General features: G+C 42.4%; 1 protein-coding gene across 2 annotated transcripts; it reads left to right on the top strand.

The window, feature by feature from the left end:
- The first annotated feature begins 247 nt into the window (after positions 1-247).
- On the top strand, positions 248-27,847 carry PLEKHA8 (pleckstrin homology domain containing A8). 2 transcript variants are annotated; one of them, XM_030971589.1, is made up of 14 exons: positions 248-354; positions 10,236-10,352; positions 10,998-11,153; positions 12,829-12,953; positions 14,348-14,506; positions 15,440-15,480; positions 16,156-16,313; positions 18,752-18,911; positions 19,321-19,406; positions 20,032-20,090; positions 21,340-21,470; positions 21,957-22,027; positions 23,259-23,320; positions 24,233-27,847. In XM_030971589.1, the coding sequence occupies exons 1-14, from the start codon at positions 315-317 to the stop codon at positions 24,428-24,430; spliced, it is 1,563 nt and encodes a 520-aa protein (XP_030827449.1). In that variant the 5' UTR covers positions 248-314; the 3' UTR covers positions 24,431-27,847. The 2 variants fall into 2 exon arrangements, with proteins under 2 accessions (XP_030827449.1, XP_030827451.1); XM_030971591.1 differs by lacking the exon at positions 23,259-23,320 and having other exon boundaries at positions 24,233-24,406.
- Positions 27,848-27,861: the final 14 nt, after the last annotated feature.

Below are 27,861 nucleotides of genomic sequence, written 5' to 3' on the forward strand. Positions count from 1 at the left end.
CACCTGCTCTGGGCATTCCGCGTCTGCTCCCCGCGCCCGCCTCTCCCTCCCGCCGGTCACGCGGGCCGCGATTCACAGCGCGGGTTGCGCTGCCGTAGCGCCGCGGGGCCGTGCCGTGGCTGCGCGGCTGCGGCGCTCCCTGCGCTGGGGAGCGTGGCGGCGGCGGCGGGGGGCGGGCGCGGCGCGGGCCGGGCGGGGGCGCGCGCCCCCGCGATGGCGCTGTGTGGCGGCGGCGCGGCGGAGCGCGGGCGGCGGCGGGCGGCGTGACCCCGCCGGGGGGCGGCCGCGCTGCATGGGGCCGGGGGCCGGCCGGCATGGAGGGGGTCCTGTACAAGTGGACCAACTACCTGAGCGGTGAGTGCCTGCCAGCGCTCAGCCTTTGCGGGACGGGCGCCGTCATCTTCTCGTATATGTATTTATACAAGTACATACCTGTATGTATTCACTGTGCTTGCTGCGTGCGGGTCAGCGCTGCCCCTTGACCCCGCCACGCAGGAGAGCAGCCCCGGCGCTGCCTTAGTGTCACTGCCCGGCGTTTATCCCGGTGCCAGTGCCCGTCCGGGGCCGTGGGTTGGGGTTTGGGTAGTTTGGATGCTCTGGGTCACAGCTCCTGCAGCGAACTTCCCCGTTCTCCACACACCTCCGGGGAACTTCTATCGAGGCGACTCGGGGCATTCCCAGAGCTGGGAGAAAAACGTGCTGCCATTCAGTCCCACCTGGGGGATTCGGATGAGAAGGCATGCAGAAAACCAAAAAGACTAGGAAAAAGGTGGAGGGGGTTTGTCCGGCTAGCTCTAGGCCCAAATTTTAATTTTTAGGGTGTTCCCGTGCCATGGAAGGCTTGATTGTCATGGCAGGTTGGAAGCAGCCGTGTGTGGCCAGGGTTTGCTCAGCAGAGGTTGAAGGTGGTGGGGTCAGAAGCCCCCTGTGTTCCCATGGGATGTCACCTTCGAGTCAGGTGGGGCAGAGGTGTGTGGTTTGGGGCTGTGGATGGGGTCTTGCCAGGTGCCCACCTCTGTGTGGTTTGTGGGAACAGTTTGGGAACTTGAAGGTCGGAGAGGAGTAACCACGACCACCCTGACACTGCCAGGTGCGAGTGCTGCTCAGCAGTGTGTGTGTGTGTGTGCAAGGGCTGCTGCCTTGCTTGACTTTCTCCCGAGAGGCTGGAACAGCTGCAGCACTCTGGTTAGCTGGGAAAGTGGAGGAAATCAAAATTAAACAAAGAAAAAGCTGAAGCACAAGCGAGTGTTGAATTCATGTGGTAGGGATGGGGGGGCAGCAGTGGTGCACGAGGCTGGATTTATTGCTATGCTGGAAGATTGCTGTGACTTTTCCCCTTTAGGCAATAGGTGTTCTGAGATGAGAATCAAAATTTGTCAGGTCTCAGTGAACAGACATGGATTTTTTCCTTTTGTTGTTAATTATTTGTGAATGCTCTTGAATTATGAAGTGGTGGTAGGAGCAGCCATGCTTGCCTTTTCCATGTGAATTGCAGAACTGTGGGATTGATGTTAGTCCTTTCCCCATACTAACACCACCTATGGTTCAGCTGATCGAAAGTTTTACATGTTTTTCTTTGCATTGCTGAGATGCTGGGGTGTGTCTGGAACCCTTGTGCTTGGTTTCATGCCATGAGACCTGGGAATGTGTGTCTGTAGGAAACAATCCATGTTGTTGTAGATAACTGAGTGGCATTTGACATTTTAGTGCCTGAGTGTGCCTGTTGTAGGATCAGCTGGTCTTCTGTTTTGATGGTAAGATGAAGACTAAGAAGTAATCTGTTTTCATCAAAATCAAGTTTTCTATTGCTAGCCACACTGATAAGCGCTTCCAGTCAAATGACCCTGCATGAAGAAGGATGATGCTTTGCAAACCTCAGTCGAGTGAATGCAGAGTGAAGGAAACTTTTCCTTGCGTATGTAAGATTTGTACTGGCTGAAAACTAGGAGAGGTTTTGCTGTCAACACAGAGAAAATCTGTGATGGAAGATTGAAGCATCCTTCTGATTTCTTGGTTGAAACTTGACTCTTCCAGTAAGTGTCGTGGTCAGGGTCACTCTGCCTTTTGTTAGGTTGCAGAAGGCCCATGGTGTGTTTGAGAACAGTAAATTTGCTGTTCTGCAAGCTGTCTGTACATACTAGTGCTTTCTTTTGCTGCAAAATGAAGAGTTCCTGCCCTGAAGCCATTAAGTTACAAATTTATGCAGAGATGAAAAAAAAAAATTTCATTCTGGAATGTAGCGATCGTTGTAGCAATAACGAAGAGCTGGAGAGTGAGAGACAGGAAAGCCTCCTTTTGGGGATTAAGGGAAATAAGAAGGTTCAACAGGTCATCCAGAACAGTATTTCTGCCAGTATTCTGCCCCCAGTACGCTTTTCCTGTTGCTCAAGATTGATGAATCAGGTGCAGTACAGTGTAAACGATGCATGCAAAAAGTGGGGAAATTGTGTGTCATCCCTCTGTGTTGGTGTGTGCCTGTGCTAATAACGCAGTGCTGATGTACTTCAGAATGAGGAGGACCCCTCACAGTCAGAGAAGAGATAGACCAGGCATAAAATTGTAGAAAAGAACTGCTTTTCCTTCTTGCTGTGAGAGAGGAGCTGATGCGAGTTCGTTGGTAATTGAGTCTTTTCTGGGAATTTTGATTTCGTAATGTCTTATGTCATTGCCATCATGAGAGGTCAAGTCCACATCAGCCCATTTCCTCCCAGCTCTTGGGCCCAGAGCTAGATCTGTGTTGCAAATTACATAGTTATTGACAGCAGGAACGTTTCAGAAATAGAAAACAAGTTTGGTTTTCTGTGGGTAAAGGGCAAAGAAAGCACACCGTGATTGCCACCAACTGAAAGACAGATCAGTTTGTCTTACTGCTTAAACAAGTTATCTTGTTTGTAATAAATGCACTTGTTTGCTCTGTGTAGATTAGAATAAATTAAATCAGTATTACCTGGTTTCTGCTGGAAGGTAGGGTTTTTCCTCTGGTGTTGATCCTGCACTCACATTGTGGTTTCTATATGCAGGGTTTCCAGTGCTAACTTGGAAATCTCTTGAGTTTAGAAAACTGAGATTTTTTAGAGTTTTTCTGTCCCCTAATGCAATGGCCACCAGAGAGTGATTTCTCAGTGTGTTACTTTTGTTTAAGTTCAAGTGAAGTGTGCCAACTTTGGATCAGATATACAGTCACAAAGTTCTAGCCCATGAAAATCTGTTGTGATCTTGTGTTTGTGTTGTGTGTCTTTTGATTGCTCTTGTCTATGCTTCCCTCGCTAAATTGGTTAAAACCTTAAGAGAGCAGGGAACTTTGCAAGCAGAATTATTGTCATATAAAGTGAGACAGCACTTTTTCTCTTGGGCAGATATGTAATGCATCTGCAAACTTCAAATTATTAATCCTCAAAACCCAGAGCAGGGTGACTTAAATCATGCAGGCATGTTAGTTGGCCTCAGCTGAGCTTATAGTCAAAGCATGTAACATGATCTTAAAAAATTCCTATATTTCATCCTTTGCCAAAAGTCTCTATCTGATGTTAGCTTTGCTCGATGGGGGCTGGGGATGGGTGTGTGACTATTGTTTCAGTGCCTCTTAACTGTAGTAAGCAGTTGGAATGATAAAAGTGTCACTGTGTGCCCTCCCTGTAGCTCCTCGGTTTGTTGTGCTGCCACTGCCTGCAGTCCTGGCTGAGCACAAACCATTCTGGTGTGGGCAGCATCAAAGGCAGATCCTGGCTGCAATGTCACAGCGTGACTGATCTCCAGCTGGGGAATGCTGCTGGCAGGATAGAGAAAGGACAGACCAAAGCTGAACTGCTCGTGAAAGCTGCTCTTGGCTGCTTGGAAACTGCCTCCCATGGGACTCTGAATTTAACCTGCAGTGTGTGCTCTTTGTTGAGCATAACTTCTGGTTAATAAAATAAATTGATTTAGTCTTTGGGGTTAGCCTTGTAAAAGACATTGATGATTTTTTTCTCATCAGGTTTATAGAATGAGTAAGCTACTGCTGGGAAGCAGCATGGAATTGGGGAATACCTCCCTTCAATGGTGTGTGAGAACTTGGCACTTTTAAGTTGATTTTTTTCTTTCTGCTGAAATTCAGTTCAGTTTAGGTCTTCAGTTCAGGCATACACCCTACCTGGAATTGCTGGCCACAGGCAGGATTGCTGCTAACTCTGGAAGAATGGTATGGATCAGCTTTGGCTGGTTCAAAGGCAGCTTCATCATTTGAGGAAAATGACTAATTCCACTGCCTTGCCTGGTATTTTTTAGGTGCTCCATAAAATGGCTTTGATCACTTTCCTTTACAAGACTAAGCTTTTCCTGATATTTAAATATTCACTATCTTATTTGTGGTGAGTAATTCTACCCCTAAGTAATTAATCTTCCTCAAGGCATGATAGACTCGCCTTCATGCCATCACCAGTGACGCTACATCATGCCACATACTTCAGATAGCTCTCCCCATCTACCTGTATGTAATCATCCCCTCTCAGTTTATTGTTGTACTTTGGATTCTTTTCAGTTTATCCCAAGATAAACCAAGAGCCAACACCAAGCAGTATATTTCAGCTTCCACATAAAACTTTAAATTGCTCTTGTCTCTAATGATTCAGACTTCTTTAATAAACTTGGGGATAGAGCTCAAGAAAATGAGAAAAAGCATTAGTTCTTGTATTTTGGATCTGGATGCATGTGATATTGCTTAGAGCAAGTCTTTGTTTTGGGAGTTTGAGAAATCTGACCTTTTGAGATGAGAGACACATATCCTTCCAGCTGATATCGAGCTCTGGAAATAAGCTTCTCTGTTTCCAGACATAGAGGAATTAATCAAAAACTTCACACTTAGAAAAAGACTTGGTTCTAAAAAGCCTTTTATAATTTCCCCCTTCATTTTAGCCTCTGGGTATAGTCCAAGTTCTGATTGTATAAAATTAGAAGTCTGGTTTTTGTGGAGGTGGACCTAGACAGCTGAGGTTTCTGTTGCCTTCGGGGCAATGGACTGCCATCTGTTATTGGCTGTGGCCTGCTCTCAGGATCCAGGTGTTGGTTTAGATGAATGCCTGACTCTTAGCCAGTTCTGGCTGGATGAGACTTTTCATGCAGTATACTTCAGGGACTGATTAGTTAATTCTCTTTGGATGTTGCTTAGTTGTCTTTGTGTGATTTGACCATTCTCATTATTTTTTCCCCTTTCCATCTGTATTTCTTCATGCAGCAACCTTGCTTTTGTCCAACCTTTTTGGAATTATGTAATGTGTTCACAGTAGAAAAGTTTGATGAGGCTGCAGGAATGGAAATCGGTGTCCCCTCTCTCCTCTGTGTTAGAGCAGTGCTGCAGAGCCTCCATTCCCTGCCAGGTATGCTGCAGTACTGGTGCCGCTGCATTCAGTCCCCCTGCACTGAAGTAAGTAAGTGATCACAGGAAATGGCTGGGTAGGACAGAAACCAAAGGTGTGGTAGACTGCTGGTGAAGAGATAGCATCATGTGGTATCTGTATGTGCTTACATAAGTTCAGTGTGTTAACTTAGTCTGGCCTGATAACCACCCCAGGGGTCAGAGAGAGGAGCAGCTTGGTTTCCGAGGCTGGGAAATACAAACAGAGGAGGAAAACTCCCAGGAGCTTTGTATTACTTGAATTAGTGTCTGAGCAGAGGGCCTGTGTTATTGAACTTCCGCCTCCACCCTCTGCCCTTCATCCTTTCACTGCGTCCCCTTCGAAAATGCTTGACTGATACATTGTGCTCTCTGCTCTCTGTGCCTTGGCTGGGCACTGCCATAAAATCGTTTGCAAACAAACCCAGTTGCCCTGTGATGACAGGATGCTCTTTCAGCGCTGCTGACATTGGCCTAACAGTTGTGATTGAAACAAAAATGGACTTCATGGAATCCCTGTGAGAAAAACAGTTTGGGAGAAGGTCGTTGTGTTAAAGCCTGTTCCAGCTGTTGCTTCCTTCACTCTAGTGTCCCTCAAGCAAGTGCTTTAAAAAGTGGTACCATTGTTAAGGTGCTAAATCTTTGACCTTCATTACCTTTAGGGGCTTTAGGTATTGATTCCTGCTGTTAATATGCGCATAATCAGAGTAAAATTGCAATATGGGTATTTCCAGAAGCTGCTCTCTAGGTGACAGGATAATAGCTCACAGAAGAAGCATAGATTGTTACACACTCTTGTCTGCCTTTCTGCTGTTCCTCATGGATACACACTGGATTTTTATCCTGTCAGATTGTTCTGCTATAGAATTAAGGCTGCAAAATGTCTTCCGGCACCTGGGATTGCCCTTCCCAAAATTCTGGGTAGCCTTAGGAGGCTGTGTAGAAAAAGTAGGCAGCAGTTTTGAGTGCAAAATGCTTATGTCAGGATAATATTTTACTTCTGTTCCTTGAATGAGAAAAAAGGGGAAGAGTGTGAACTTTGATCTGTGTAAGATCCTTTCTTGCAAATTGCTTTTTTTGACTGGAAGCCTGGTTGACTGACAGTGTCTTTGCCCTGCTAGAGCTGAGTTTTCAGCAGTTCTTGTCCAGCTATCCAGTCGCAGACACAGCACTGGGCCAACGATGTGGTGCTTTTGCCCTTGGGAGATAAAGCTGGAGATGGTGGGTCAGTGAGCACATGGCACAGTTTACATTTGCTCAGGGTGGGATGAAACATGGATATTGCTCATTCTCACTGTGACATGGCTCTGACTATCAGGGCAGCAACTCTGGGACTCTTTTGTGACCCTGCACAGAAAAACAGCCATCTGTCCTGCTGTGCCACCTGTAATTAAGTCTTAGATCTTGCCCTTGTTATAAGCAGTAGGGAGGTGATGGTGGCTTTGACTCCTCCTATTAGACAGATGTTGTAACATGGAAAGTCCATCATCATCTCCCATCTGCAGTTAAAGTCTGGATTAGGGTCAAGGAGTCCAAAGACTATCTATTGCAGAAGTTTTACAAAAACTTATTCAGAAGCTCAAGGAATTAATAAGCCTAAAGTGTTACATAATTCTCATGGAAAGCAAGCAATGATAAAAACCTGGATGTCTGGGCATTATGCGTTTTAGAAATGCAGGTGGAAGTGGCATCTCTTAATTGCAGCTTGTTTTCCAGGTCATCAATTTGACTTCTTGAGTATGTAATTCTCCCAGATGGCTTGGCTTTGTAGATGTCGGACATGATCTACATGTCTTCAAATGCTGGTTTTGTTTTTCTTTTCTTCAGGCTTGGCACTTTGGAAGGAATGCTGTCTGGAGTCTGAGTTGTATAACATTAAAGTTTGAATTATGTCCAAGTTTCAACTGTGTTATCAAGAAATGTCAAGTTTGCTCAGTGATAGCTACATCCAGATTTCCTGAAGTGTAATGATAGAAGTAGGCAGATCTTTCTTTCTGTGGAAACTTCGCGAGAAGTAGTGAATCCTTAGCAGGCACAGACTACTTAAATATCTGTTTTGGTAGTGGACAATATCAAATCTTCAAGGTACTGCAGGCACTAACTTTAAATTTCACACAGGAGTGCGATATGTACTTTAACCAGTGCCTGTGAAGTCATCTGGAATATCCTCACTCTTCTGTGGCTGAGACCTTAAGCTACTAATCACTTTTTATTGTGCATTGTGCTTTATTGGGGATTTTTTTGTACATACCTTTCCCACCAAGGTCAATTTTTACTGTTAATGGTACTGTGCCTCTAAAATGAGATGTTGGAAGTACCAGCTATATTTCTTCCTGCCTGTGCACCACCAGTATAATGGACTTAAATTCTTCTTCAAAGTTATGTGATAATGCTGGCACCAGGAACACCTTAAAAGGTTCAGCTTTACCTTTCTATATCAGGTGATATCTGAATGCTCAGTTCCAAAAATTGCAGTATTCCTGCGACAATTTACAGGAGGCAAGTAACACTGAATAAACCCAAGGCTTGTGTTATTGGAAGTGCCTAAGTATCTTTTTGCTGCTTTGGTTTTTGTTTTGGTTTCTTTCATTCCTCCATTCTTCACTTGTCTGCAGAAGTGAAGCTCCTGTAATTAAAGATTGTATCCCTGTGCAGTGCCCATGATTTGTCAGCCACGTGCTATTTTTAGCTGGTTGTTTAGGATAACCTTCCCATGGCTGCTGACTGTCAGTGGGTACCAGGTGGTTAGTGCATCTTCTGACAGAACCTTGCTGTGAGGTTTTTAAAAATTATTTCCCTTTTACAAAAAAGCGGTTTTATTATTGTAACAATTGTGTTCTGAAAATATATATTGTCCTAGGTAAAAATTGTCTATCACAATCTTTTTAATATATATCTAATAATTAAAGAACTATTGACTCCTGCAAGGGAATACAGATAGTTGCTCTGTTCCCCACAAAAAAAACCCCAAGACCCAGAACCAAAACAACCAACCAAATAAAAGTCTCAAAAAATATATTCATTCATGATATATTTTTAACCAGCCTCCAAAGTGATGGAGGCAGAGTGATTTGTATGTTGGCTAATTGATTGCACAGCCTTTGATGGATGGGGCACAATTTGGTTGAGCATCAGCTGCAATTGTAAGCTGTAGGACCATGGCTGAAGTGATTCATGCGCAGCAGCAGGAGCTCCAGACTGAATTAGAGGCTTGTATTGACTGTGGCACTGTGCATTATTTAAAGAATTGGTTCTGTGCCATTGAGTGTCTGAAGCAATTAACTGCTCCTCTCTGCTGAACAATCACTTCCTTTTTTTGTGAGTTCCCGCATATCAGTAGTGACTTTCAGGAGAGTTGCTTTGTTTTGGAGGCAAGACAAATAGAAACCAGTCTTGCTGATTTAATTTTTTTTCTCATTCTTGTAATTTTCCCCCCTTCATATAAAGTAAAGAAGTGCTGAGAGTACTTCAGATTTTTGGTATTTTTATATTTTTCTGGGAGATAATGGAAGAGATCTAGAAGGGAATGAAATATTATTTATGTTTAATTTGTTTTCCAGCCACCACACAGGGTTCAGCAATCTATAAACTGGGTTGGACTGAATGCAGTGGTATTGATTTAAAAAAAAAGGCAGGGGGGCAAGCCAGACCATACTCCTGCTGTTCGCCTGAGGCTTTAGGCCTTTCTAATCTTAAACTGTGTTGTGCTTGGCTTCAGCAGTTGTCTAAGGAACCAGTTTCTAGGTGGAAAGGAGCTGTCATTCCTCCAATGTGGTATCAATCCAAGCCCAGCTTGGGCTCCTGCTGCACAGTTCTGGTTGGCAGAGCCCTGGTGCAGGGGACAGCAGAAGTGAAGGCCCTCTGCCAAAATACCTGAGAGCCCATTTGGCCCACACAGTCTTGTCCAAGTGTTTTCTTTCAGAGATGGTTGGCTGGCACAATGTGGGAGTGTCAGAACCTCAATCCATTGAACCTGGCCAGGGATGTTTGTTACAGCTCAGTAAATGAAAGCTGCTTTCCTCCAGTGACGTTGCTGCCTCATTTCTTCTTAAGTTAATGAGCTTGTAGTTTTTAATTAGACATAAATGGCAGCTGTCGGGTTGTGTTTGGTTTTATCTTTTCATACTGCTGTAGTGCTTCCAAAAGTAGAAAAAAAGGATGATTTACTTCTAAAGTTAGGCAGCAGGCTGGGCAAAAGTGTACCCAGAGCTAGTGGTGTGGGTCTAGCCTTGTTTTGGTTTTTCTCTGGGAAGGTGTCCAGAAGTGCGGGTCAGTAATTCAAGACTATGTTTTATGTGGGCAGCACAAGGAGTTTCAAGAGGCGTTGAAAACTGCTTCACTGAAAGATGGTATTCAGCATGTTCAGAAATCAACAGATCCGCCTCTGTTCGTCTGTTGCTTTTTAAGAGATTCTTACACGTTGTTTTTCAAGATAACCTGGCTAGCCCTTCCTTCAGGGGAGGAAGACTTGGAAGGCAAGACAGCAGGGGTGGCTTTTCGGAAGAGTGAAGAGGTTGGGTTGAGGAGTGGTGAAAGGAGTTGAGGGGGGCTGAACTGAGAAGGCAGTTTTGGAAGACAAGAGTGAGTCAGTGATGCTATGTTAGCAAAATACTGAAAATGACATATGGCATCTCAAGACACACACTGCCATGGTCCAGCTGTGTGCAGAATGGATATAGAGGTGTCAGAAAGCAGAGATTACGATGTACAACATCCAAGTCTGTCCACAAATCTTAATGCTTCAAAGAGTTTGGTTTTCCAGGGGGACTGAGAATCTTTGGGGGCATATATGCGACAAGTCTCAAGTGAGAGAGATGGTGGAATTGCAGAGAGAGGCGTAACTGAGAAATGCAGTTTTGTTTTTCAGGCTGGCAACCTCGGTGGTTCCTTCTCTGTGGTGGCATACTGTCCTATTATGACTCTCAGGAAGATGCCTGGAAGGGTTGTAAGGGAAGCATCCAAATGGCTGTTTGTGAAATTCAAGGTAACTAAGATACAGTAGCACTCAGCTGCATTTAAAGTTTGTCCAATAATGTTGCATTCAAGATGAGAATTCAGGTGACAAGAGCTGTTTGGCAGCTTGATTTCTCTGGTATGTATTTGCAGTAACTTGATGTATATGCAAGTTTTTATACCATAGTATTTTGAAAATGTTGAGAGAACTGCAAGTCTCTAATATCATGGGTATTCTACGTGCAGGTGGGTCATTGCTTTTCATGAGCTGTGGTGGAACATCACACAGCTTTAAATGACTCTTCATAAGCACAGAGCTGAAGCTAGAAATATGAATAATAAACTTCAGTATTAGGTCTGCTCAGTCATACTACCACATTTTTGAGGTTCACTTAAGGGCTGGAAGCTTGAAAGAGAGGCTTGCCAGAAAAGGATGCCCTTTCCATAAAGACTCAGATTATACTGATCACAAAACTGTCTTTCATAGTTGTACACATGTGTGTCCTGCCCATTCCCTAACTCAGAAGAGAAGTCATAAAATGGCAGTGGGGGAAGTTGGGACCATAGATTTCTCCTCTTTCATTTCTGTTTGACCTGCCGCCTGACGCATCTCTTGGGATGTTTGGCTGGGCTGGGAAGGGCCAGGGGGCTGGTCTGAAATCTATGTTGCTTTCAGTTCATCCTGCAGATAACACACGAATGGACCTGATCATCCCAGGGGAGCAGTACTTCTATCTGAAGGCAAGAAATGCGGTTGAAAGGCAAAAGTGGCTTGTTGCGCTTGGAACTGCCAAAGCCTGTCTGACTGACAGCAGGACACAAAAGGAAAAAGGCAAGAACACCCTTTTGCTGGCACATGATGTTTGCTTTAAATTTCCCCATGCTTTGCCTAGTGCATGTGCATAGGACAACTTCAGTGTCCAGCCTGTGCTTCAGGTCTTTGGTGCTGCTGAAAGCTAAGATATGTGGGAATATTAACTAGAAATCTCAGGTATTAATTCTCAGGGTAGGGATTTGGAAACTTTGTTTTTTTCTTAAAATACACTATATAAAAGTAATTTGAGAACGATGTGCTGATGGGTTCTGTACGTACAGTGAGTAAATAATCCCTGCTAGGGGTCACTGTGATGCAAACTGTAGAAGAATGTAAGACCCCACCTTGTACAGCTGTCTAAATATGATGACCCAGCCTCTTACACCAGTGTCTCTTCAGTTTTGGAGTTCCTCACATGTTTCCATGTTCTAATTGGGCTGTCTTCTGCACTTTGAGAACTGCTTCAGCAACTGGGTTCCAAATTTATTAGTAATCAGAAACCTAAATCTGATCATGGTCAGGCTGTGAAAATTAATTCACTTACCACTTTGCTTTCATCAGCTGTCTCACTTCCCTCCCCCAATGAAAACCCCTCTTGCTTACAAGTGTGGCATCAGTCATAGAGCATTGTGAGGCCTCATGCCTTAACCTTGTGTAACCTCAGCACAGTGACTATACAGAAGATGGGAAAACAGCAAATTATTAATGTCCTGAGTAAATGCAGGGGGTGGCAAGCACTTCCTTTCCCTGAGGTGAGGATTTGCTTCTCCTCTTAGCCTTATGCGTGTTATCTCCAGGCTTTGCATCTACTGGTTCAAACTGAGTCAGAACTGAGCAGAAGATGCTACTGTAGAGTCCTTCACCAGTGCCTAGAAGCAGAACAAAGTTGGATCTGTAAAGTGACATACAGTAGCACAGGTTGAAAAGCTAGTCATGTATTTGCAGAACTAAAGCACATTAGTCTTACTGAGAGACAATTTATTTTATAATTCAGGGACTCTAATATCAAAAACATTACTTCTGAAAAATCTCAGAATTACTGTTAATCTTATCTGGATTAGTCTTCTCAGTTCTGTACTCTCTGTTTCTCAGAACGAGAAACATATGGACACACTGGAATGAGTCCAGCAAAGGGCTGCTAAGATGATTAAAGAAAATATCTAGTGAGAGAGCATAAAAAAGATGAAGCCAGAGTCTTCTCACTGAATGAATAAGAGAAGATATGCATGAATTTTTATACAAACCGCTCAATTGAAACATAAGCAAAAATGTTTGTTGTGAAGATGAGGGAGCACTGAAAGGCTGCACAGAAGAGGTTGTGTAGTTTCCATCTTTGGCACTGTTCAAAACCTGACTAGACCTGAGTAATTTGTTCTGACTCTCCTTGAACAGGGGAGTAGAACTAGCTGGTCTCCAAAGGTGTTTTCCAATCTCATCCATCCCATGATTCAAGAATATCTATATTAAATTAATCCCTTTCTGTTGGACAGAATGCATCTTTTATGTCTAGTGTTTCCTACCTACAACCCTATCTAAACAATGCTATTGCTTGCAGTTTAAACTACTTTGTGAAAACAAAGAATATTACATGTAGGGCTTTTCTCCCATTTAAAAGGCCTGCTAAGACCAAATGTTGTGTACTTGCCTTGCACTGGATACAGTAAATTTAACTTTTCTTTTGTTTAACTTTCAGAGTTCACTGAAAACACAGAAGCCTTGAAGACCAAAATGTCCGAACTTAGACTGTACTGTAACCTCCTTGTTCAGCAAGTGCATAAAACAAAGGAAGCCAGCATTTCTGGTGTGTCAGAACCAGAGGTACAGCTCTAGTTTTGTTATAGACCACATGTGTAATGTTTTGGGCACATGAGCTTTTCTGGATACCCAATGTAGTATTCACTCACAGTTACTTAATGTTACAACCTTCTTCTGCAGAGAACCTGAGGGAAATAAAGTGCTCACACAGCAGTTCTTGTTTAAATGGAGTATTGTGTTGTTGCAAATGACTTGCCCTTTGTTGGGCTAGCAAGTAGTGATATGAGATCTGATAGCTGTGATCTAGACAGTAACAGCTCTGTGGGTGATCATGTGTTTACAGTGGATCAGAAAAAAAGCAAAAGATCCTTTATAAAAAGATAATTTGCACAAACACACATTTTTCTGCCTGAGTCCTTAATATCCTGCTCAGCAAAACACATCCAAAGCCCTTAAAAGATCAAGAGATGTTGCAGACCACAAAAAGAGCAAAAGTGATATAAAGAACTGCTTGGTTTGCCTCACTTAAGTTAAAGTTTCAAACCTTGCAAATCTTTGTGACCAAAGAAGCCTCATTTAAGAGCGATCTCCTAAAGACAGTGATCTGCCCCTTGCTTGGAGAGAGAAATGTGTGAAGAAGAATGCACTCCTTTACTAGAGAAGCTGGTGTGGAGTTCCAGGATGCCTCCCACTGGAGAGATGGGTCTTCAGATGCAGAGCAAGCAGGCAAAACACCTGAAGGTTGATCAAACCTTTGGTTTGGTGTCCAAACCATCTCTGTAAAGATACCTGATAAACTGTGTAAGGTGAATTGAAAGATAGTGCAGAAGCATGATGTGGTGTACAGATGACTAAAAGGCACTGTTAGAACTTGCAGCTCGCAGATGTTGACCTGTAATGTGGTGTTTATCCTGCTCATATTTCATGCATCTGGGGGAAGACTCTATTTCCCTGATCTTACTGGCATTTAACTGCAAAGATTTATTGCTAAAAGCATTTCAGCAACAATAACTCACTTTGCAGAGATGAAGAGGCAATGTGATACCTCATTCTGCATTTTGTCATTTCCAATAAGTTTCTGTTGATAGGGTTTTTGAAATGATCATCTACAGATCATTCTACATCTATTTAATTTGTTTACTTTTCATATCTCCTGTCAGTGGTGTTTCCTGGAATGCTGTTGTTGAATACATTCAGGCCTAGTAATTCTTGCACTTCTAACACCAATAAGATAACTAAGAGGCATTGATTTCAAAACACAAGCATATTAAGCTGCTTGCACTGAGACGCTGAAAAGAGGGGTAATACTGCAAGGGGACATAGCCACAGTAATATGTGATGCCAGTCCTCTGAGCAGCTGACACATTGAGTTTTAATTCATGTTAGCCAGAAATCACAACTGTAGCAGCTGTGGGCTTTGCAGACATTAGTTGCTCCAAATTGATCTCTTCCCACAGAGTGAGATTGATATGGGAGCTCTGTTGAAATCAACCTGTGACACTTTCCTGAAGACTCTTGAAGAATGTATGCAGATTGCAAATACTGCCTTCACTTCTGAGTTACTGCATCAGACCCCACCTGGATCCCCAAATTTAGCAGTTCTCAGAACGAGCAAGGTAATGGCCAGTATCTTCTTCTCTCAGCCTCAGCAGGGATGCTAATGGGTCTTTTTGTCAAAAGTAGCATTTGTAGAAGTAGGGAATGCCTTTTTACCCATATCATAGCTACTGGTCCTACACTGGACATACTCTGCTATTTCTTGTGGTTTGCAAGTGAGGTAGGGCCATTTTTTTAACAAACAGTGACCAATCGCTTAACCTATAATGACAGGTGAAAATTATTAAACATTAACTTTCAGGGCCTGAAAGTTACACAGTGGTGTTTCACAGAAAGTCCAACAGTGGTGTTTCAAAGTTCTTTGGCTCTACAGCAGGTTTGTCCATGTGGGAGCTCACAGCAATTATTATTCTGTTAAGCTGCAGCAGTATTGGATGTGTGCTAATATGTCAGTGGGAGCTGATGAGTTTAGCTTTCTAATGAGAAAGGCACTTTGTTGATTCCTGGATCCATAACTGTATATGGAAAACTGACACATCTCTGGCTAACAGGAAGTTAAGATCTATGTAGGAAGGTAGATGCATGGCTGCATATGAGAGATGGGATTGCTTCACCATACCTGGTACCTAGCTTCATGTTTCTTCTATTTTTTTCAACACTTTTTGATTAATAAAGAAAATGTTACAAAGGAAGCTCACTGCATTGTTTCTCTTCCATATGCTGTGTGGTGTCTCACTTGACACTTGCTAACTACTTTCTGAAAGAAATAATCTGATTTTTTTTCTTTATTTTTTCTTCTTTTATTTTCAATATTGTAATGGTGTAATAATGTAGCACCATTTTCACATTTGTCTGTATGCTGCCTCCAGGTCAGAGAATTAGGGAGGGTTTTTTTGCTGACTCCAACTTGTGTTTAATAAAATGTGAAGTTTGAGAAGCATGATACAGTCTTCTTGCTTTAAACAATGTTATCTCCCCTCCATATCTTTCAGGTAAAGCACTCTGTCTTGTCCAGTCACACCTCAACAGAAAGGTATAATAGAAGTATTTACTGCTAGTCTCTTTCTAATCTGTGTTTGGTAGTGTCTGTTCTTTCCTTATTGCTAATCTGCTCTTACTGGATACAGGCAGAATTGTGTTGCTCTGAGCTGCCTACTTGGAAGCAGGTGAAACAAAAGGGATCTGGCTCATCCCACTTCATGTCTCTTCTGTATCAGCCCTTTTCCTTTCATTTTTCTCTGCAGTCCACCTGGTGTCTTATTGCTCAGTCACCAGCCAACTCTCTCCCACTTCAGTGCTCCTTCCTGCATTTTAGGTTCCACTCCATAAGCTCATAAAAATCATTGATGGTGAGCAGACTGATTCCTGGAGTAGGTGGCAAGGATGTATATTTTAAAATACTAATGAGGGGATATTCTAGAAGTTACAATACCTGCCTGCAGTTTTCTTTTCTGTAATCGTATTATTATGTACCTTTTTAATAAAGATCATTGTAAATATACTTGAAATCTGCAAGATGAGGTTGAGTCTTTAATCCTCTTTGCTGCAAAAAGCTGCCTCATTCTTCTTATTATTTTAGACAAGTTCTTTGCTCAGAGCAACCTGTGACTTCTGTCAGCTGTTTTTCTCTTGTTATTTGTGTGTTCACAGGAAGAAGCTTACCTAGCAATGCTTTATGCACCAAGTATTATTCTTTCCCTTTCTTCAGGCAGGTGGAATTGAACCCCTGTGAAAATGGCTGTGTAAAAGCAGAAGTTAACCATCAAGAACAAGCAGTTATTAAAAGCATGGAATGTTTAAACTTGGAAACAAATGAGGGGGCTGGTGATGTTTATGTTGAAGATTGTGTAGGAAAGGATTTGGCAGGTGAGTATATGCATAGTCTTTTGTCCACAATGATTATTCTATAGGTGTAAATTAAGGAAGGTGTAGGCTCCTTGTGAGACTGCTGATCCCTGGCTCCCAGGAGAGGGAAATATCAGTCTTTTAGTCTGATACTGCCTCTTGCAAGTTTTCTTGGCATAGCTCCTGCTGCCTTTGCTGATGGCTAACTTGGGACTGAATGGAGGAGATCAAAAATTTGGTTTTGGACAAGTTGAGGCTCTCCAGGTGCAGATTGAAGCCTGACAGGGCTTGGGCTCTCTGTGCACTGTGGGCAGACACATCATTCCCTGCTAGTATTAGGGCTGCAGTGTCAGAGCGGGCTGTGGAAGCTTTTGTGTGTATGTCTGAGGGCTTGAACTTTTTTTTAGTCACTCTTGATTGCTCTGACAAATGTTTTCTGCAACTAAGATCCTAGAAAGCATCTTATTTCTTCCTTTATCTTAGCAATAGTGTGAAAGTTAGATTTGTGTGCAACTTCAGTGAAATACTGTTGAACTGATTCAGTATAAAATTCCCTCCAATGTGCTTGTATTGTTAAGGGCTGCTGAACTTAATTTGGATAACTATTCATGTAACATGATTTTTGCACATCATGTTGGATGGACTGTACTGTTCTTGAACAGTGGCTTTCTCTGCCTGGCTGTTCTTCCAAAACATAAGTATGCAGTCAGTGAGTCAGCAGAAGTTTTTAAGTCCAAGTTAATGATGATAGTCATTTTGCCCTTATGGGTTCTCTTTGGAGTTTTTTCCAATTTTGGGGTTGGTGCTACATAATGTGGCAAGTTCCTGCAGAATAATACACACATGACACCATCTAGCATAATATCAATAAAACAGCACTAAAGCAAGGACATCACACTAATTCAAGTTTTTGGAGTCATTTAGCTACTGTGGTTCCTGTGCACAAAAGAGAAAAGGCTACCCCCTGTTGGGTTCAGATATTTGAGCTGCAGAGTTTTGCTGTCAATATGGGGTGGAGTTAGGATGTGCAGGCCATCCATAGAGGATGGGCTGACCCAGCCAGTCCATGGGCTTTGTCTTGCTGATGGCTGTACCTGGGTGCTCCCTCTGACCCCAAGAGCTCTGCCTTGCCTCAGATACTTTTTCTTCCCTCTCCCCATTTTTAAGAGCAGTTAGTCTTTAAAAGTGCTTGAGCACTTAAGTCCCATAGCAAATTTCTCTGTCATTTAGGGCTTACAGTGTTTGAGTTTGAAATTTCAGAGGGCCCAGGGTTTTTGCATAGCACTCCTGCAGTGTCACTGCAGACCTGGGCTGTTTCTCTACTCCTCAGCCTATGTGGCTTGGTGAAGGACAGATCAGTGGCGTCACTCAAACCTCTGTCATTCCTTGGCAGACACTGTGCTTGGGAATGTCAGTGATGTCTGAGGCTGGAGAATGGCTGGTGTGGGTATGAGGGGTTTTCTTTTCACCCAGCACCAGGTTTGTTCAGTGGTTCTCCAACTAATTGGCACTGCCGTAAGCCTGCTTTCAGTTGTCACCTGGAGGAAAAGAGTTCCTTGCAGCTTGATCCCTTCAGCCAGAAGCTCAGTTCTGCTTCATGTCTCTCTCTGATCCTCACTGACACTTGAGAGTATTCCTTTCCTGGAAAGACAGGTTCCCTGGGAAATTCTGGATGCTAGTTTGACAGTCTGGCAGCAAGATGTGCTGTAGCTATGGCCTCTATGATGCAGATGCTGTGAATCATTTTTCCTTCTTTACTTGTTCTCTCCATGAGGTCCGAAGGTCTTACCATGTATGGGATGTATATGAAAGATTATGTCTTTCCTTTGTCTTCCTTGTGCTTTATGTGAAACAGATGTACTTGGCCCCAAAGAAGAAATAAAACTAACCACAATAGGGAAGATGTACCTGGATCTTTTTCTGGAAAACTTTAAAGATATTTACAGTAATCAGGGAGAACATAGCAACCTTTGATAATCATATAAGTGTCCATTTAAGCAGCCAATTTGCTTACCTGTCAGAAGGAGTAAACATGTTGCTATTATTCTTTTGCTTTTGAAAATGCATTTTGGCACTTCAGCAATACTGGGAAAGTTACAACCATGTGAGAAGTAATCTTCCTTTCAAGGAGATGAGTCAGCTCCCTGCTGCACCAAACTGCTTCTTCAGTGCTCTTCTTTCTCACAAGACTGTCCTTGCTTAGGTTGTATGGGTTCACCTGTACTGCAGCCTGGTGCTTGGTCTATCTGATTAAAAGAAATGGGGGGTGACTGATTGAAATGTGGTCTGAGCACCTACCAAACCTGCAGTGGTGCTGGCAGGGATGCTTTTAAACTTGCATTATCCAGATATCCAAGTGCCTTCCTTCAAATAGAAAGGCATTTTGATGAAAAGGAATAACGATATGTGTATGTAACTGGGGGTTTTTTTGTTTTTCTTTTGTTTCCTATAAATGTTAGGCATTCAAGATGATGGGGAGGACAAACTGCAAGCTGTAGAAGGCTGTGGTGCCCACAAGATGCTGCAGTCAGAAAAAAATTCTTTAAGTGGATTGACTCTGTGTGAGGAGGAAAGAAATGAAAATGATTCTCCTACCTTCTTCAGTGTCATGAGCAATAGGTAGTACAGATTTCTATTAAAAGGATTATTGCAACTTTATGTTAAGCCTTAAATTGAATTATTTTTAAGACTTTTCTGTCTGTAAAGCTGTATTTACTGAGATTATATGACAGGACTGCCTACAGCACAGTAATTGGAAGAAGATATCTTTTGTAAAAATAGCTGTACAGAGTTAAGTGGGAGGTTTTTCCTTGTTTATAATTGCAGGCCTTGCTTGCACACCACCCAATGTGTGTTCTCTGCAGTCAGTTACTTTAACATAGTAAAACAAAAGCCATGTTGGTGGTTTCATGCCTATAAGTTTTCCCTCTATGCAAATAACTCAGACAGGAAATCTAATTTTGCTTTTGGAGGTTACATAAAAAGAATAGTTAAAGTAACAATATTTTCTGCTTGTCCTGGACACCAGGTTCAGTGATATTGAGCTTCGGGAGGAAGAGGGCATACCAACAGAGGAGTTCCTGGAGTCGTGTTATGCAATTGTGCCTGTTCTGGGTAAGCAGCTTCTTTTCTTCTGACTCCTTCTGACTGCTGCTAGCAGCAAGCAAAGGTGGAACAGTTGGGTTGGAAAATTTGTTTCTTCACTAAAGTGATATAATAGAACCAGTATAAGCAGAATCAGTTTAACTGGTACCAGAACATGTTTCTTACCCCTCTGCTTTAAAGAGGATCCACTCTCATTGAGATGGGATCCACCTATAAGCTGTTTGGCAATCTTGGTGTCTGTATGGAGCAGTGATTTCTCCCCCTCAAAAAAGCAGCATAGATGCCTTGCAGTCTAGTACAGCTGACAGCTCACCATCTATTTGATTCTTTTGTACTCACTATTTGATTTTTTCAAAGACTTTGATCTTCACCTAGCACAGCCCCCCACCAGCTTGACCCCTGCATCTAGTGGATGTGGTGGCCCTGTGAGCATGCAGCCTTTAGAAGACTTGAACTGTAGGTCAGAATATTTTAGCAACTGGGATGGATTAGTTCTACACCAGAGAAAAACATTGGTTTGTCATTCATTTAGTATTTTCCTGTCATTTGTTAAATGAGTAAATGAAGTTATTTTTACTAAAGCATGAGAACTGGAAAAAGACACAATTTTAAAATGTCTCTTTTTTTTCCCTAGACAAGCTGGGACCAACTGTTTTTGCTCCAGTTAAAATGGATTTTGTAGGCAACATCAAGGTAACAACTTATTTCTAGCACAAGTTTTTGTTTTTTAAACAAAATATCTACTTTAGACATGAGTGCTCCAGAATCTTTGTGGTAGGAGTCAGTGCTGGAAGGTTATTTAATATTTGATAATGTTACCATCTGTCAGCTTAAAACACTGAAATGCCCCTAATTCTGTTCTGACAGTACATGCTGTGTTTAATAAATCCACTTGTGTGCAAACTTATAAAATACTTGATTGACTGCCAAGTAAAACATCTGTTACACCTAATGAATGTGACTTTGATCCTGAGCTGTATAGGTTATAAGTCATGATGTGATGTTAGCAATGTTGACTTTAACCTGTAAAACGAATGGAGGGGATGGGGGGAAAGCCCCTTTGCTCAATCAAGTAGGATTGAGAAGCAGTTTAAGAAGCAATTTCTCAGCAGACTGGGGCAGCCCATGCAAATGCAAGCTTAGTTCTTGTTCTGGAAGTTCTTGCAGCTTCAAGTACCTTCTGAAGAACCTTCAAGAACCTTTGAAATGCTGGTTATGAGACAAAATGTGTTCAATGTAGCAAGACTTTTTGTAGCATTTTCTTGCAAGAAAAGAGAAATAAAAGCAAAACGTATCTTCTGAGTGTATGCTGAGGAATGTTGTATACAATCAGATTTCTTTGGTTGCTTATCTTATAGAAGGTAGCCACTGGAAGACTGAAAATAGCAAGAGAAAAGAATGCTATTTCAAAACCTAAAACATAGAGTATTTATTGTTAAGTGATAGGCAGCTACTCCTTCAATGTAGAAGGAAAAATCTGTTTGTATGCCCTTTAAATATTGTCTCTTATGTTTGCATGAGGAGCTATGTATAGAAGCTTGGGAATAAATGGAAACCATAGGCATGCTGAGCACTGCCAAATGTAATATTGAGAGTTTGCAGTGGTCAGAAGGTAAATTTTGCTTGTAGTTGAAGCTCTGGGCAAATGGGACTTTGCTTGAAGAGCAGTTTGAATTAACTCCTTTCCTCCAGTGGGGAGGATGTCATGGGAACTTCAAGCATTTTGTTGGACAGAAATTGTAGGTCCCATGTAAATTTTTGACTGAGATGTTTTATTTTGGTTGTGTTAGCCGGATGTGTCTGGGGTGTGCCCTGGGATGGCATGCCCAGTGTGTCAGAGCAGCCATGCCATGCCATGGGGAGTGCGTGACATCCTTGGGAATGTATAGGCCCCTGTTGGGCCCTGAAAGACCTAAAGCTTTGCCTATTATGTTCTTTCCAGAAAATAAACCAGAAATTTATAACCAACAAAGAAGAGTTTGATACCCTTCAGAAGATTGTGCTCCATGAAGTGAATGCAGGTGTAGCACAAGTAAGAAATTCTGCTACAGAGGCTCTCCTGTGGCTGAAAAGGTAATGGCCTTCTAGCTACCTTCACTGTGAACTGCTGGTGCCATGAAGGGCCTCTCACCAGTGCAGTCTTATGTACGTGGGGCAGGCTGGTTACTTCCCACAGGCTCCATCAATCCAAACTGGCCAGCTTCAAGATTAATGTGCTTTCTGTGGCTGTATCACTGCAACTTTGCCCAAAGGCCTGAGAAAAACATTGCAGGCAAACTTTTTTCCTGTAAAAGTGAAGTTAGAGTGAATGACTGACTTGGCTAGGGCATCAAGCAGATGATTTCAAGCTGCAGCAGAAATGTTTAGCAGTGTTTTTCCCTTGGACTGGGAGAGAGGCTGGAGGAGGTGGCTACAATTTTGTTCAGATTGAAATTGACTCCTTAATACTGACTTTTATTGCACTTTGGAGTTGTATTGCAACGTTGGGGGCTTTGTTATACTTTGGATTACTTTCTTATACACATGGTTTCTTTTTATTTCATGGGTTTATCCTGGCAGAGGTTTAAAGTTCTTGAAAGGGTTTTTGACAGAAGTGAAGAATGGGGAGAAGAATATCCAAACAGCTCTGAGTAAGTACCAATTGCTTTGTTCTTTGTCTACTTCTAAATTCACATACTTGGCTGCTTTCCTTCTTGTTTAGAACCTGTGTCTTCTTTTCTTCAGTGGCTGATGAGGAAAGTGATCTCTAAGACATAACATTTTTGAAAACTGCAGTTTTTTAAAATGGCTGCTTTGAGATGGGTTACTAGATAACTGATAAATGTCAATTCATTAGCAAATAAAGATTCCTTTAATTGGCATACTTTTGGCAGAGGAGACAGTCAAGTGCTTTGACTCATTCAAATTTCTCTACTGGTTTGCAGTGGGAGCTCTCCCAAATGTATAATTGCTGTTTTGTTAGTTTTCTAATTCCCTGTGTGATTGGCCATCATTCTTGGAAATCACCACTTTGCCAATTTGGCTGTGAATTGCCTGCATGAATTAGTAGGGAGGTTGTAACAAAGAAGAAGGATTTTTTTCCAAGTACACAATTTCTGACACTTTCTTTGTCGAGCTACTGGCCACAGTAAGTACAAAACAAAATACCAACTTCTCTTAGACTTGGCTTGGTTGCTCCTGGGCAAGACCCTCTCTATATGCATGCAGTATAATGTTGTAATAATCCTTTAAACCAACTTCAAAACAGCTTTTTTAAAGCTTTTTATATAATCTTCTTTTACACAGTGAAGCAGTTGCCTTATAAGATTAGTAAAAAGAACTACTACACTGAAATGTGTAGCAGCTCTTGGAAGTGGGGCTGTAAATACATTGCTCCCATATATGGGTATTAAACACCATGGAAAGTGATTAGGCACTTATTTGACCTTCTGAGTCTGAAGGCTTCAGCACTGAACTGCTTCTTGAATTGGTCTGTGTCTGCAGCAGAGTCATGCTGCTGGTTTTTTGTACTTTTTCATTTCCTTTCTTCCCCTGAAAAGCTCTTCTATATCTGTACCACCAGTGCAGCTTTGGTTTACTGTTGGAATTTCACTCCATACAGTATTTTCTTAGACTTTGCATTAGTCTTCCTGTCTGTTGGAACACTTACTTGCTGTGGATGAGTTGAAGGAGATTTGACAGGGGAGCTGAGACCCCAGTGCAGAAATCCCTAATCTGTCGTCTCCTTTCAGTCTACTCAGAAACAGCCATTATTTACATGAGTAGCAAGAATATACCCTTGAATAGTCATCTCTAAGCTCTGTGTTCTCTTTGTGAACTACCATACATCTATCTCTTGATTTTTTTTTTTTTTCCTTTAAGACAATGCTTATGGAAAGACATTACGGCAGCACCATGGTTGGGTTGTCCGTGGGGTCTTCGCTGTGAGTATTTATCTTGGCTGCTGACAGAGCTGAGGGTCTTGTCCTTGTGATCTTATATTGTGTGTAATTAATAAACTGTGTTAAAATTCTAAGTATTAAAATGAATAGATTCCTTTGCCAGACCTTATTTTCAAACTGAGGATTGTGGCTTTCACTATGTTCAGTACTGGACTTTCAGGATGCAGCCTTATTTCTAGAGATGAAACGGGCAGATTTTACTTGCATGCACAATTTTTTAATTATTTGCTTTTGAGCACAGTTTTGCAGGGCTATTAAATGAAGAAAAGAGGTTTTGAGGTTGCTTTTTTGAAGATTGATCTCTCTTTGAATATGAAGATCATTCAGACAGGGTTAGCACAGCGTGTGTGGGGAGTTGGATAGAGGAAATTTTTCGTCCAGTTTGGCAGCTCCCCCTTGTGTCTGTCATTGGAAAATTACCACTGAAATTACGAAAGGAAAAAGGAAGACCTCATCCAGGCAAACATGACTTTGAGAGGAGCAGAATTGGAGAGAGCTTTCTAAATAACTTCTTGAGAATTGGTGATGGTGTGTAACACTGGGTTGGGAGCTCCCCTAACTAACTATATTTTATTTGGAGTTTGTATTTAATTGATTTCTGATGTGCTCAATTTATTTATACAAAATATGATACACAGACACTTTCTAAAAGTCTAGCATCTCTGAAGATGTCTTTAACTGGGGATCTACACAAAAATAATAATAAAAGATAATATTTTATAAAGTTAACCTCCCTTCTAGTTAAAATTCTCAATATATGCATGTACACGTGATTAAATTGAAGCTATGCAGTCTAAATGCCAAGAGGGAAGTCTTAGAAGTTTTCCAAGGCTTTAATTGTATTTCTTTTCCCATTCTGTGTTGCAAATCTAAAAGCTTTGTTTCCTCTCCCAGTTAGCTTTAAGGGCAGCTCCAACGTATGAAGATTTTGTGGCAGCTCTGTCTGTAGATGAGTGCGATCCTCAGGAAGAAACATTTTACAAAGGAATGCAGAGGGACCTCAACATTTACTTACCAGCCATGGAAAAGCAGCTAAATATCTTGGACACTCTCTATGAAGTACATGGTTTGGAGTCAGATGAGGTGGTATAACTACAGCAAGACCACATCTTAAAAATTCAGGGACTGTGTCTATTAACAAAGATTCCTTCCATTTTGGTTTTGGGACATCATTTCTGTTCATTGTATCTTTTCAAGTGGGAAAGGTGTTGAGTGTTTTGGGGGAAGGGTATGTGTCATTTTTATCTTTTCAGTATGCTTATGTTGCATTTAAATGCAGAGGTACTGTCTCTCTTTGGATCATAACTATGTCCGTGGTGAATGTTTTTGACTGTTTCTCTTCTGCCTGTGCACCTCCTCTTCTCTTCACCTCATAAAAGTAACAGAGCAGAATTTGGCCTTTGCTGCTGTACCTAAGGAGAGACCTGCTCATGCAGCAGAGCTGTTGTGTCACCACTTGGCACCCAGGCAGGTGCTGCTGCCTCTGACTCTCCCATTCCCTGTGCCCACTCCCTGCCATGGTGTAGGAAGATAGTGAGAGTTATTGTTACCCTGATAGCAGAAGAGAAGGACAGCTAAACACCAGCTTATAATGTGGTTTGTCCCTCAATTTGGGTTGAAGCTCTTTAATGCAAATAATATATTTGCATTACATAAATATTTATTAAATTAAATAAACATTTTAGTTCAAATATTACAGAGATCTTCACCACAGGTGTATGTGGCTGGTGGTCTGAGTGGCCCCAAGGTCTAGCCTTTGAAACAGGATGTTGTGTTCTCTGACCAGCTCCCAGTACATGCTGTGGCTTCCCTGCCGTATTAGAAACCGTTTGTGTTTTAGGGGTTTCTTGAATCAAATTCATGCAAAACTGTAATACTTGCTTTTAAGTTGAGTACAGCTAGCAGTTTGAAAAGCAGATGTCATTAAAATCCTTCCTAGACTATCATTATGGGCAGAAACATCATGCAAGTAGACATGAAATGAATAAAGTATAGGGGAAGCTAAAATTTGTGATGGAGCTATTAAACATGGGACCAATTACAAATCTCGAATTTTGAAATTACTTAGAAGTGACTAAAAATTAAGAAAGATTTCTCCCTTTTCCCATTTTGCTGACACAGATAAAAACGTGTTCGTCAGCATTGCTGCTGTTAAAAATAATGAAGAACTCCTTTTAGCTGGTTAGCAACAGAATTTCTAGTTGTGTTGATGACCAACCAGAAGGCTGTCTGTGAATTACTGACTCCCAAGGCATAACCAGGTCTCTCTGTGTTGACCTTGGGCTTCAGATGGCTTTGTACAAAGAGCTGAGTTTAACTCATGTGCAGGAGTGGTGAAGACTCTGCTAGTGAGGTACTTAGAATTAGTAAGTTTTCATAAATACACAAGGCAGTGTTGCCATACTCACAGAAGTAGTGCTGGCTTTTGCTAGGCTAAAACCAGTGTTGTTAGTAAAATGAATGTACTGCAGACCTGCTGCCCTGCATTGCTCTGTGACAGGAGCCTCTGCACACTGAATACTTGATCCTTTCTAAAGAGCTTAGCATTGTGAGCTTTAAGAAAAGCATGTGATACTTGAAGAAAAGGCCAACATCAAACTTACTGTATAAAGAAAGATACCAGGACTCTAAATTAGACATTCATGGAGTCATAGAATGTGCTGTGTTGGAAGAGACCCAAGGGGTCAGGATCATCAAACCCAACTCCTACCCCTGCACAGGACACCCCAAGAATCCCACCACGTGCCTGAGAGCATTGTCCGAAAGCTACTTGAACTCAGATGGGCTCAGTGACCATTTACCTGGGGAGCTTATTCCAGTTTCCAGTCCCCTCTGGGTGAAAAGCCTTTACCTGGTATCCAACCTAAACCTCCCCTGACTCAGCTTCATGTAATTTCCTTGAATCCTGTCATTGGTCATGAGAGTGAAGAGATCAGTGTCTGTTCCTCTGCTTCCACTCATCTTCATGAGGATGTTGGAGACCACAATGAGGTCTCCCCTCAGTCTCCCTTCTCCAGGCTGATCAAACCAAGTGACCTCCTCATAAGGCTTCTCCTCCAGACCCTTCACCGTGCTTGTGGCCCTCCTTTGGGCGTTCTCTGACAGCTTAATGGGTTTTTAATATTGTGGCACCCAAAACTGCCCCCAGCTCTCAAAGTGAGGCCACCCCAGCTCAGAGCAGAGCAGGACAATCCCTTCCCTTGCCTGGCTGATGATGCTGTGTCTGCCCCCCGGGACAGGGCTGGCCCTCTTGGCTGCCAGGGCACTGCTGACTCAGATTCAGCTTGCCATCAACCAGGACTCCCTGAGCTCTCTGCAGTGCTGCTCTCCAGCATCTCATTCCTGTGTGTGCACACAATCTGGACTGTCCTGTCCCAGGTGCAGAATCTGGTGCTTGCCCTTGCTAAACTTCATGCATTTGGTGATTGCCCCTCTCCAATTCTTCAGGGTCTCTCTGCAGGGCCTCCCTGCCCTCAAGGGAATCTTAGTTTAGCTCCTCCCAATTTGGTGTTGTTGGCAAACTTACTTAGCATCCCTTCCAGTCCTGTGTCCAAGTCATTTATGAAGATGTTGAAAAGCACAGGGCCAAGGATAGAGCCATGTGGAACTCCTCTAGGGGCAGCACATCAGCCTGATGAGTCACTACCATTTGTGCCCAGCCCATGAGCCAGTTGCTCACTGATCATGTAACATGGTTATTGAGCTGTGTGCTGGTCATTTTGTCCAGAAGGTTACTGTGAGAGTGTTAAAAGCTTTGCTGAAGTCCAAAAAGATCAGCTGGCTTTCCTAAGTAACTAAGTGGGCTGTCGTAGAAGGAAATCAGTTTTGACAATCAGGACTTCCCTCTCATGAAGCTGTGCTGTGACCAATGACTGCATTGTCTTTCAGGTGTTTTTCAATACCTCCCAGAATGGTCCTTCCCATGATTTTACCTGGCACTGAAATGAGGCTGACAGGCCTATAATTTCCAGGGCCCTTCTTCTTCCCCTTCTTGAAAATCAGGACAATGCTTGCCAGCTTCCAGTCAGCTGAGATCTCTCCAGATTCCCAGGAGACTGTTTAAATAGTGTATCTTCTTGCTCTGTCATCTTCTCTGAGATTTACCCATCTGTAGTTCATAGGAACTTGAGAGGGATCAGAAGGAATCAGGTTTTATGGATTTTCTTAAATTAAGTATGTGTGTGAGTACAAAGTCAAAACTTTTGACCAAAGCTCTATTCAATTATTTCACTACTCACAGTACTAAAAATGAAGCCAAGAGCTTTTGGAATTTGGTTGTCTGCTGCTTCTAAGCATGAGTCCAAAGAAACCACTCCTGTAGGAGAACAACCAACTTTCCACCCTGTGTAGTTTCCTCACGGTTTTCAGCTGTTCTGTTACTTCACTGTAACAGTTTTTAGCTGAATGGTCTGGAAAGATAATGGAGACCACATTTCCACAAAATATCAGCTAGGTTATGGGAAGATCAGGAAGAGATCCCTCTTCTCTAGAAATTAACTGTCAGATCACGAAAAAAAATTGAA

Source organism: Camarhynchus parvulus, chromosome 2, assembly GCF_901933205.1.
Source record: "Camarhynchus parvulus chromosome 2, STF_HiC, whole genome shotgun sequence".
Classification (NCBI taxonomy): Eukaryota; Metazoa; Chordata; class Aves; order Passeriformes; family Thraupidae; genus Camarhynchus; species Camarhynchus parvulus.

Excerpts from the sequence above, each read along its gene's own strand:
- PLEKHA8 (XM_030971589.1), top strand. The coding sequence starts at position 315 with ATGGAGGGGGTCCTGTACAAGTGGACCAACTACCTGAGCG. Across the intron at positions 14,507-15,439 it reads CAGTTCTCAGAACGAGCAAG|GTAAAGCACTCTGTCTTGTC; the intron begins GTAATGGCCAGT and ends CATATCTTTCAG. Across the intron at positions 20,091-21,339 it reads ATTTTGTAGGCAACATCAAG|AAAATAAACCAGAAATTTAT; the intron begins GTAACAACTTAT and ends TGTTCTTTCCAG.